Source organism: Oncorhynchus masou, chromosome 11, assembly GCF_036934945.1.
Source record: "Oncorhynchus masou masou isolate Uvic2021 chromosome 11, UVic_Omas_1.1, whole genome shotgun sequence".
Taxonomy (NCBI): domain Eukaryota; kingdom Metazoa; phylum Chordata; class Actinopteri; order Salmoniformes; family Salmonidae; genus Oncorhynchus; species Oncorhynchus masou.
Window position 1 is genome coordinate 54,757,326 of NC_088222.1, and position 11,763 is coordinate 54,769,088.

The 11,763-nt window shown below is 42.4% G+C and overlaps 1 protein-coding gene across 1 annotated transcript; it reads left to right on the top strand.

Moving 5' to 3' along the window:
- Nucleotides 1–355: 355 nt before the first annotated feature.
- On the top strand, nt 356–9,229 carry LOC135547887 (transcription factor Ovo-like 2). The gene is made up of 3 exons (XM_064977099.1): nt 356–412; nt 4,623–4,812; nt 8,904–9,229. The coding sequence occupies exons 1-3, from the start codon at nt 356–358 to the stop codon at nt 9,227–9,229; spliced, it is 573 nt and encodes a 190-aa protein (XP_064833171.1).
- The last annotated feature ends 2,534 nt before the right edge of the window (nt 9,230–11,763 follow it).

Genomic DNA, 11,763 nt, shown 5'->3' on the forward strand with positions numbered 1-11,763 from the left:
GTTACAGGTTTGTTTAATCAGAGGATAGAATATTATAGAATAGCCTCACAGGCAGTTTGATACTGACGTCGCCTCATATGCTGGTTATTTCTCATGATAATATATATTTCTCATATAATATGTCTGTGCATGTTCTGAGTCTACCTTTTCAGTGAGTGAGAATGCTGAGGTACAGTCTGCAACATTCAACTGCCTTGACCAACCCAAACCTGTGGCTCTGTCAGAGCCAGATACCCCCTCCTTGACTTCAGCACATGAGGCAGGGCCAATAAGTGGACAAGGACCAGTACCAGGGGAAGAACCAGGGTTAGGGCCAGACAGGGGCCATGGTTGGTCTAATCTCCTCTCACGGACCATGGGCCAGAATCATTTTTATCACCCTGCTGCACTGGCTCTGGTCTCCCGAGCCAAGGTAAACTTTTACGAGCTATGCTGCCTATGAAATGTCTGTTAAACTTTTACTTGAAAGCTGGAAATCAAGTGATCCTCCATCATTGGGATGGCGCAAGAATCAAATGCATTATATTTGAATATTGAAAGGGTGTGGGCAACATAGAATGGCAGAGTGGCTCGGTTTGAGGTCATGTGACATCGAGGCTTGCAGACGCTGGAGATGGAGACAGTGGGAGCATGTGGGTCTTGGCAGGTGATATGTCGTTGATGTTTGTGTGCGTCTGTACGCTGTCTTTTGTCTGTGTATGTTTACATTGTTTGAAAAATACCATCTTACCAAAGAATTGCTGTAAAACCACAGTTGTAGGGCTACCGTACATAGGTAGAGAGTTTTGGAATGTCAAATCAAGGCCGATACACTCTTTGAAAAAAAGGGCAAAAGAAGGGTTCCTCGGCTGTCCCCATAGGATATCATTTTGGGGTTCAGATAGAACCCATTGAAGAGGAGTGCGTCAACATTTCACAGGCCACAATCAACAGCCTGATCAACTCTATGAGAACAAAATGTGTCGTGCTGCATGAGGCAAATGGTGGTCATACCAGATACTGACTGGTTTTCTGATCCACTCCCTCTATCGGTGAGAAACAGATATATACACAATGCCTTTGGAAAGTATTCAGACCCCTTTTTCCACATTTTGTTAGTTACAGCCTTATTTTAAAATTGATTAAATAGATATGTTTTTTTATCAATCTACTACACACAATACCCCATATGACAAAGTGAAAACAGGCTTTAAAAAACAAACAGAAATACCTTATTTACATAAGTATTCAGACCCTTTGCTATGAGACTTGAAATTGAGCTCAGGTACATCCTGTTTCCAATGATCATCCTTGAGATGTTTCTACAACCTGATTGGAGTCTGTGGCATCTGTGGCAAATTCAATTGATTGCACATACATTGGAAAGGCTGTCTATAGAAGGTCCCACAGTTGACAGTGCATGTCAGAGCAAAAACCAAGTCATGATGTTGAAGGAATTGTCCGTAGAGCTCCGAGAAAGGATTGTGTTGAGGCACAGATCTGGTGAAGGGTACCAAAAAATGTCTGCAGCATTGAAGGTCCCCAAGAACATGGTGGCCTCCATCATTCTTAAATGGAAGAAGTTTGGAACCACCAAGACCTGGGCGCCAGGCCAACCTGAGCAATCGAGGGAAAAGGACCTTGGTCAAGGAGGTGACCAAGAACCCGATGGTCACTCTGACAGAGCTCCAGCATTCCTGTGTGGAGATGGGCAAACCTTTCAGAAGGACATCAATGAAACCTGGCACCATCCCTATGTTGAAACATGGTGGTGGCAGCATCATACTGTGGGGATGATTTTCAGCAGCAGGGACTGGGAGACTAGTCAGGATCGAGGCAAAGATGAACGGAGCAAAGTATAGAGAGATCCTTGATGAATACCTTCTCCAGAGCACTCAGGACCTCAGACGGGGGGGTGAAGGTTCACCTTCCAACAGGACATCGACCCTAAGCACAACAGCCAAGACAACTCAGGAGTGGTTTTGGGACAACTCTCTGAATGTCCTTGAGTGACCAGCCAGAGACCAGACTTTAACCCGATTGAACATCTCTGGAGAGACCTAAAGATAGATGTGCAGTGTTGCTCCCCATCGAACCTGACAGAGCTTGAGAGGATCTGCAGAGAAGAATGGGAGAAACTCCCCAAATACAGGTGTGCCAAGCTTGTAGTGTCATACTCAAAAAAACTCTACGCTGTAATTGCTGCCAAAGGTGCTTCAACAAAGTGCTGAGTAAAGGGTCTGAATACTTATGTAAATGTGATAGTTCCGTTTATTTTATTTTTTTATACATTTGGAACAGAACATCTTAAAAGATAAATGCAAACTTCATCATCCAAGCATCACACAGAACTAAACATAAATTTGCGACCTAACAGCTAGACTAGTTTACAATGTACCACATCTCTGGTTAGCGCAAGAGACTAATGTAATGTTGTTTAGAAAATAAATGTGTCAGCTAACAGCAGCTAAAATCTTTATGATGGCAGCCATGTTTGTTTACGTTTGACTTGGCGAAAAATCCCTAATCGCAGAATGCAATTCACTATAAGGCGCAAATAAACAAAGTCAAAGATGTCTGCGCTCATTTGCTGAAAAATATGAATTTAGCTTAGTCACTTTTCAGCATATTAGAAATTGCTGATGTACTTGTTACAGTGTATACAAGGACCAGTGCACACAACTTGACAAGTTGTGTACCATTTTTGACATCACAGATTATCACACCAAATACAAGCCTACTGCCTAGCCTAACCGTAGCGCAAAATCTAAATAGGGATGAAACCATTTTAGGGGGGGTTTGTGGGGGTCATTTCATTTGTGGGGGGTTTTCAAGTCCATGGGGGGTAGAAATGAGGGACGATATCATGGGGGGATATTGCCAAGTTGAAACAGTCTACAAATAATTAGCAGGCAGCGTGCCTTGATTTAAGGGCAGCGCTGGTAACTCTCCTGTTGCGTAACAATCACATTTTGGAGCAGTGAGAGCATTCTGACATCACAAACTCACTTGCAGGGGCGATGGTTAGAGATATTTGGAACTCACGGGTGAAAGTGTTAAGTAGTACTTTAAAGTATTTTTACTAAAGTAGTTTACACTACTGCCTAATTGTAGCCCAACCAATATCGAAATGGAGATTCAGTGAAAAGAAAAATCTAGCAAATATTGATTCACCACGCTTGTCTCAAAGCAGTGCAAAATGATGCTTTAGCCACACGCGTGTCGGCTATTGCTTCAAATGTTTTATAATAGTTGAATGGCTTTGGGAGTTTCAATAAGCAATAGTTTTGGCTGTTCAATTGCATTAGCCTACTTTATTTCAAAATCATCCAGAGATATTCATGAAATTGTTTATGGATCGATTAACAAAAATGCATGTTGTGGCTGGGCTATGCAAAGAGATGGGTGATTCAAGTGGCATAGTTTAGAACTACCGGAGTATACTGGCACTTGTAGCTGACTAGCAACCATCAAGAATGTTTTAGGCTTAGTTGTAGTTCATATAAGGACGTCAGTCAATTGAAATCAATTCATTAGGCCCAAAACTATGGATTTCACATGACTGGGAATACAGATATGCATCTGTTGGTCACCAATACCTTTAAAAAAAGGTAGAGGCGTGAAACAGAAAACCTGTCACGACTTCTGCCGAAGTCGTTGCCTCTCCTTGTTCGGGCGGGGAGGCCGTGGCTAGATATAAGTTTGAGGAGGAAACCCTGGCAGCCGGCAGTATCTCCGTTGTATCCCGTGGGTAGGGATAAATGGATCCTCACACTTTGCCCATGGACCTGGAGGAACGCGTTCAGGAACAAGCGAGGGAGCTTGAATGTATCAGCTCCGTCATGGAGCACATTGTCCAGAAAATGGATCGCTGGGAGAGACAGGGAGTTTCTCCAGCACCACCACCACCACAACCGGAATCTCCAGTGAACATTTTTTCCTCTCCGGAATCGAGGATCCATTTATCCCTACCCTGTTTCCCCTCATGTCTTGGTCAGAGATTCTGTCATGCATAGGTGTAATATGTGGCAGGGAAGTCAGGCGCAGGAGAGTCAAACTGAGTGTAAAATGGAGTCTTTTAATACAGTTCCACGAGTATGCTCCATAACAATAAATGAACAAACAAACCAAACATGGGTACGAGGACCCGACGCGCACCTATGCAACAATCACACTATACTGACAACAAAACAATCTCTGACAAAGACATGAGGGGAAACAGAGGGTTAAATACACAACAGGTAATGAATGGGATTGAAAACAGGTGTGTGGGAAGACAAGACAAAACCAATGGAAAATGAAAAAAGGATCAATGATGGCTAGAAGACCGGTGACGTCGAACGCCGAGCACCGCCCGAACAAGGAGAGGCAACGACTTCTGAAGTCGTGACAAAACCAGTCAGTATCTGTGCTTTATGTTGGTTATTTCCTTTATTTTGGAAGTTACCTGTTGATTAGAAATATGATTTCTTTCTGTGTGATATACTGTAAAAGGAGAATACGCAACTTACAACTTATGTATGTGAAGAGTTTTAGAGTTATCATGCTTGATTGAATGTGCCCAAGGTCCCCTACGGTACATTGAAGCAGTGTCAGAGGCAGTGTCTGTGTCATAACTTCCAAGTCCCTGTCTTCTCTCTCAGCCCCAGCCACGTGTCCCCCCCAGCTCGGGTGACTTCATGTGTTCGGAATGTGACAAGGTGTTCCCCCTGCAGTGCATGTTGACGCGCCACCTCAAGTGCCACAGCATGGTGAAGAGACACCCCTGCCACTGCTGTGGCAAGGGCTTCAATGACACCTTCGACCTAAAGAGGCACATGCGCACTCACACAGGTGAGGCATGCAATACTCAGACACAGACTCACACAGGTGAGGCATGCAATACTCAGACACAGACTCACACAGGTGAGGCATGCAATACTCACAGACTCACACAGGTGAGGCATGCAATACTCACAGACACACACAGGTGAGGCATGCAATACTCACAGACACACACAGGTGAGGCATGCAATACTCACAGACACAGACTCACACAGGTGAGAGGTGTGAAAAAAAACACACACACACACACACACACACACACACACACACACACACACACACACACACACAGGTGGGGAACTTGCAAACACACACACAGGTGACAAGCATGCAAACATACACAGTGCTGTGAAAAAGTATTTGTCCCCTTCCTAATTTCTTATTGTTTTGCACATTTGTCACACTTAAATGTTTCAGATCAAACACATTTTAATATTACACAAAGATAACCCAAGTAAACACATAATGCAGTTTTTAAGTGATCAATTTATTTAGGTAGGTTCTACAGCAGGGCAATGATCCAAAACGCAAGTCCACCTCCGAATGGCTTGAGTGGCCTAGCCAAAGTCCGGACTTGAATCTGATTGAGATGCTGTGGCGTGACCTTAAAAAGGCGGTTCATGCTTGAAAACCCTCCAATGTGGCTGAATTAAAACAATTCTGCAAAGAAGAGGGGGCCAAATTTCCTCCACAGCGAAAGACTCATTGGCAGTTATCGCAAACGCTTGATTGCAGTTGTTACTGCTGAGGGTGGCACAACCAGTTATTAGGTTTCGGGGGGAATTACTTTTTCACATAGGGCCATGAAGGTCCGGATAGCTTTTTTCCCTTAATAAATAAAATCATCACTTAAAAACTGCATTTTGTGTTTACTTGGTTTATATTTGTGTAATATTTACATTTATTTGATGCTCTGAAACGTTTAAGTGTGACGTGCAAAAAAATAAGAAATCAGAAAGGGGCAAATATGTTTTTCACAGCACTGTACACACACACGCACACACTAGTGGAGGCTTTTCAATTTTAAAACATTTAGATAGAACTATACTAAATATATTCACGTCACCCAAAAATGGATTAAAACACACACACTATTCTGCAAAGAAGGTCTACAGAAGCCTTGACAGCACTCTGGAGGGTAGCACCTGGAGGACAGCTAGCTTCCATCCTCCTCAAGATGCATTGACTTAAATACAAAACCTAGGAGGCTCATGGTTGTCTCCCACTTCCATAGACTTACACAGTAATTATGACAACTTCCGGAAGATGTCCTCCAACCTGTCAGAGCTCTTGCAGCATGAACTGACATGTTGTCCACCCAATCAAAGGATCAGAGAATGAATCTAGCACTGAAAGGATTGGCTACAGCTAGCTAGCACTGCAGTACATAAAATATTGTGAGTAGATGACTCATAGAGAGAGAAATACAATAGTTGAACAGTTTCGAACACATTCATTTCTTCCAAAATGAAGGAGAAGCAAGAGAGAAATAGAGAGCGAGAGAGATTGACTGGGACTGTAGGTAAAGTGGGGAAAAATACACATTTGGACACCTACTCATTCCAGGGTTTTTCTTTATATGCACTATTTTCTACATTGTAGAATAATAGTGAAGACATCAAAACTATGAAATAACACATATGGAATAATGTAGTAACCAAAAAAGTGTTAAACAAGCATATAAAAACTGATTATTAAAAAAGTATTGCATTAGAAAAACATAGCTTGATCTAAAACAATTATATTGTATTTGAAAATCACTATTAGTTCAAGATTAGTAACACTAAATCAGGCATTTTATGATAAATAGCCCAACTCATTTTGCTCCTAAACAATTCTGGGCTCACGGTTCAAGCTTACTAAAATGGTTATTCAAAAAGTTTTAAACAGCATTTATAAAATATGTCATACATACAGTATAAGGATACGTGAACCTTTAAAAAGTGCCACCCCCTCCCCTTATTTCCTCTCACCTCCTTGCCTCTCCTCCACTTCACTCCTTTCCAAAACTCTTCCCACTCCACCCTTCTCTCACCTTTTCTTCACTCCCCTTCACATACTGCAAGTCCCTGTGCTCCAGTTGTAGCTCAATGGTTTCCAAAGTGTCTTTTATGTACCTCCAAGTAGACCGAAGGGTTCTTCTAATGGTTGGATGGACGGGATGATGTCTCATTCACTTTTGAGCGAGGAGATTTGGAATTTCCAATGCGTTGGAATCTTTTATTTTTACATTTTCCTTTTCTCTTTCTCTTTTTCCAAGGTGGCTTGATGTTTCTTGATCTGTCTTTGTATTGTTGGTCTTTCTTTGACCTTGACGTCTTTGCCTAAAACACAGTAAGCACTATTAGTATTGTAATCACTATAAGTATTGTAATCAATCGACCAATCAGTTAATCAATCAGCTATTCAATGAATCAATCAGCAAACCAATCAATAAAAAAACACACCAAAAACATAATAATTAGCATGGGCTTGGTTTAGTAATATAGAATAGAGCATAAATATAAGGAACTGTTGTGAACACAACTCAAGTATATCCTGAATAGTAAAACATTAAAGTGCCCAGCTGCAAGCTTGCTCTAACCTTGAGAGCCCTGACATTGGGTCATGTTCAGGAAGTGGGGGAGGTGTGGGGGGAGGGGTAAAATATGCCCTAGCTGTTGCTCTGGCCTTTCTTCTCTCGTAGTCTCTCTCCATTGTTTCCTTAGAACAGCTTCTCTCTCTCACTGACATCCACTACCCTCTTCTTTTTCCATCTCCCTGTATCTCTGCCATCTCGGTCTCTTTTTCTCAAGGTACTTTTGTCTTCTTTCTGGGTCTGTATCACGGCATGATCGGTAACGCTGCTGCATTTCTGGACCACTGAGTCATGGTGCCATTCCCTAACAAAATGCCTAAGTATGATTCTCAATCAGAGACAACTAATGACACCTGCCTCTGATTGAGAACCATACTAGGCCGAAACATAGAAATACCCAAATCATAGAAAAACAAACAGACTGCCCACCCCAACTCATGCCCTGACCATACTAAATAACGACAAAACAAAATAAAGGTCAGAACGTGACACCCCGAGGGGCCTTATTGCTATTATAAACTGTTTTTCCAATTTAATTAGAGCAGTAAAAGTAAATGTTTTGTCATACGGTCTGATATATCACAGCTGTCAGCAAATCAGCATTCAGTGCTCGAACCACCCAGTTTATAATTTATATTTGAAATTGGTAACTCTAATGAACTTACCCTCTGCAGCAGAGGTAACACTCGGTCTTTCTTTCCTGTGGCGGTCCTCACGAGAGCTAGTTTCATCATAGCGCTTGAGGGTTTTTGTGACTACACTTGAAAAAACATGACTGCCCACCTTGTCTTAACGTAATGATGGAATGTTGTTTCTCTTTGCTTATTTGAGCTGTTCTTGCCATAATATGGACTTGGTCCTTTACCAAATAGGGCTATCTTCAAAGCTGTCATCAAGGCAAAGGGTTGTTACTTTGAAGAATGTCAAATATAAAACATATTTTGATTTGTTTATCACTTTTAGGAGGAAATAGGAAGTAGTACAAACAAAGAAAAACCCTGGAATGAGTAGAAATCAGGGACACAGAAAATATTAAATAAAGAAACAATAAATACAGTAATCATGAAAAAAAGGATGACAGATTTTAAAAAGTAGGACTATAAAATAATGAATTAATATGTTGAATATTTTATGACTTGTAAATATCGTAGAAGTGGATAAATAGCAGCAGGGACATGGCAAAAACACCTACATCCACTGAAAACAAAATGGTCAAAATGCATAAAATCCCCTTTTGAGAGTCATATCTTTTTTTTTATGGTAAAGGACACCTAACTTGATATTTTAAGCCCTTTGGAACGAAACATTTGAATCTAAATAAGAGGTGTTATTTCCTGGGGACAGAAAAGGCACCGCCTAACAGGAATGACCCATGGAAGAAAATTTAAAAAATGTTCCCAACAGAGGCATTTGGAATGTTATGAATTTCGAGATATGCATTATGAAATAAAACATGTTCAAACAGGGGGGAGTTTATTTTGAGCACCTGCCCCCGCACACACCCTCTCTCCCCTCCCGCCAGGTATCCGTCCGTACCGCTGTGACCTGTGTGACAAGGCCTTCACCCAGCGCTGCTCCCTCGAATCCCATCTGAGGAAGATCCATGGCGTTTTCCAGCAGTATGCCTACCGCCAGCGTCGCTCCAAGATCTTCGTGTGCGAGGACTGTGGCTACACATCCAACCGGCCCGACGAGTACTTCCTCCACATGTGCCAGTGCCACCCGGGCAGCCAAGCCCTGCGCCGCTACTACCGCCACCAGGCACACGAGGGCGCCAACAACATGCTCTCTCAACACAAACCCAGCCCCTTTTTTATTTATACTCTGGCTGGGTATAATATGGGTTGATTAATACTCCGGAGTGAAGTTTCACCTAGGTACAGATATAGGATCAGCTTCCCATTCCCAAACCTTAATCATTAGTAGGGAAGATGCAACATTTAGATGAGCGTCTATAGGCAACTTTACTTGTTTCTGCCTTAGCCAATTCCTTTGTTGTTACCTTGTCACAAAGTAGATTAAAGTCTAGCACCAAGGCTAAATGCGTCACAAGCATTTCGCTACACCCGCAATGACATCCACTACACCCGCAATATCATCTGCTAAATATGTATATGTGGGCCTCCCGGATTTCACAGTGGTCTAGGGCACTGGTAGCTGTGCTACCAGAGACTTTGGGTTCGCGCCCAGGCTCTGTCGCAGCTGGCCGCGACCGGGAGGTCCGTGGGGAGACGCACAATTGGCCTAGCATCGTCCGGGTTAGGGAGGATTTGGCCAGATAGGGATATCCTCGTCTCATCACGCACCAGCGACTCCTGTGGCGGGCCGGGCGCAGTGCGCGCCAACCAGTTTGCTCGGTCACGGTGTTTCCTCCGACACATTGGTGCTGCTGGCTTCCGGGTTGGATGCGCGCTGTGTTAAGAAGCAGTGTGGCTTGGTTGGGTTGTGTTTCGGAGGACGTATGGCTTTCGACCTTCGTCTCTCCCGAGATTTGTTTATCACTTTTTTGGTTACTACATGATTCCTTTCATATGTGTTATTTCATAGTTTTAATGTCTTCACTACTATTCTACAATGTAGAAAATAGTACAAACAAAGAAAAACCCTGGAATGAGTAGAAATCAACAGGGGTTGTAGCGATGAGACAAGATAGTAACTACTAACAATTGGATACCACGAAAAGGGGGTAAAATTTAAATAAAATAAAAATGTGTATGTGACCAATAAAATTTGATTATATAAAAACATCTGTTTAAGTGTGACCATTTGAAAAGCACTGCCTACGTAAATGACTTGAACAGTAGAGAGCGCTGCTGCTTCCACATAAGTACATAGAATCAATTGAGAATAACACCCCATCATACTGTACACTCCTAACACACACAGTTCATAAGTTCATGGCTGTGACTCGGTGGCAGTTCCACATGATGAAGGCCTACAGGCTGTACACTCCTAACACACACAGTTCATAAGTTCATGGCTGTGACTAGGTGGCAGTTCCACATGATGAAGGCCTACAGGCTGTACACTCCTAACACACACAGTTCATAAGTTCATGGCTGTGACTCGGTGGCAGTTCCACATGATGAAGGCCTACAGGCTGTACACTCCTAACACACACAGTTCATAAGTTCATGGCTGTGACTCGGTGGCAGTTCCACATGATGAAGGCCTACAGGCTGTACACTCCTAACACACACAGTTCATAAGTTCATGGCTGTGACTCGGTGGCAGTTCCACATGATGAAGGCCTACAGGCTGTACACTCCTAACACACACAGTTCATAAGTTCATGGCTGTGACTCGGTGGCAGTTCCACATGATGAAGGCCTACAGGCTGTACACTCCTAACACACACAGTTCATAAGTTCATGGCTGTGACTCGGTGGCAGTTCCACATGATGAAGGCCTACAGGCTGTACACTCCTAACACACACAAGTAGTTCATAAGTTCATGGCTGTGACTCGGTGGCAGTTCCACATGATGAAGGCCTACAGGCCAGACTCTTGTCCGTCATGTGTTATTTCATAGTTTGATGTCTTCACTATTATTCTAGTAAAAATAAAGAAAGAAGGAATGGGAAAAAATGTCAGTCTCTCGATGTGCAAAACTGATAGAGACATACCCCAAGCGACTTACAGCTGTAATCGCAGCAAAAGGTGGCGCTACAAAGTATTAACTTAAGGGGGCTGAATAATTTTGCACGCCCAATGTTTCAGTTTTTGATTTGTTAAAAAAGTTTGAAATATCCAATAAATGTCGTTCCACTTCATGATTGTGTCCCAGTTGTTGTTGATTCTTCACAAAAAAATACAGTTTTATATCTTTATGTTTGAAGCCTGAAATGTGGCAAAAGGTCGCAAAGTTCAAGGGGGCCGAATACTTTCGCAAGGCACTGTATTAAAGACCAATTCATTTTGACTTCCACATGGTTGGCAATTTTCTTCCTAGTATTTCTTTGCAAGTATTCTTTATTACCCCAGCACCTACATTTGTAAGAATGTGCGTATGACCACAAACCTTTCTGTAGAAGGTTCTAAAACTGTCATAAATAATGCACTGTGCCAAACTGTGATGTAAATGTGCATTATATGTACTGGTGCATCAAAATCCTTTAAAAAGTTGCCAATACGATGTTTCATAGGAAACATCTTGAAGAGTTCAGAAATCTATAATGTGTTGGGCAAGTATGTTGGATAGATGTCGAAACAGGTTACAGAAGAAGGAATTCTGAATTGATCATACGCACACGTGTTCTAGAATATTGTACAATTGACTTTCCTACTTTTCAAATTCTCAGTGAAGCTGAAGCAATTTTTTCAACTGTCAACACATTCAAATGAATCAAGGACGCATACTGGAGGCGCATTGGTTGGGGGAT

Bases quoted from the DNA above. Each gene is read 5' to 3' on its own strand.
- LOC135547887 (XM_064977099.1), top strand. From the start codon at position 356: ATGGGCCAGAATCATTTTTATCACCCTGCTGCACTGGCTCTGGTCTCC. The intron at 413-4,622 runs GTAAACTTTTAC...CTTCTCTCTCAG, and splicing joins CTCTGGTCTCCCGAGCCAAG to CCCCAGCCACGTGTCCCCCC. The intron at 4,813-8,903 runs GTGAGGCATGCA...CCCTCCCGCCAG, and splicing joins GCACATGCGCACTCACACAG to GTATCCGTCCGTACCGCTGT.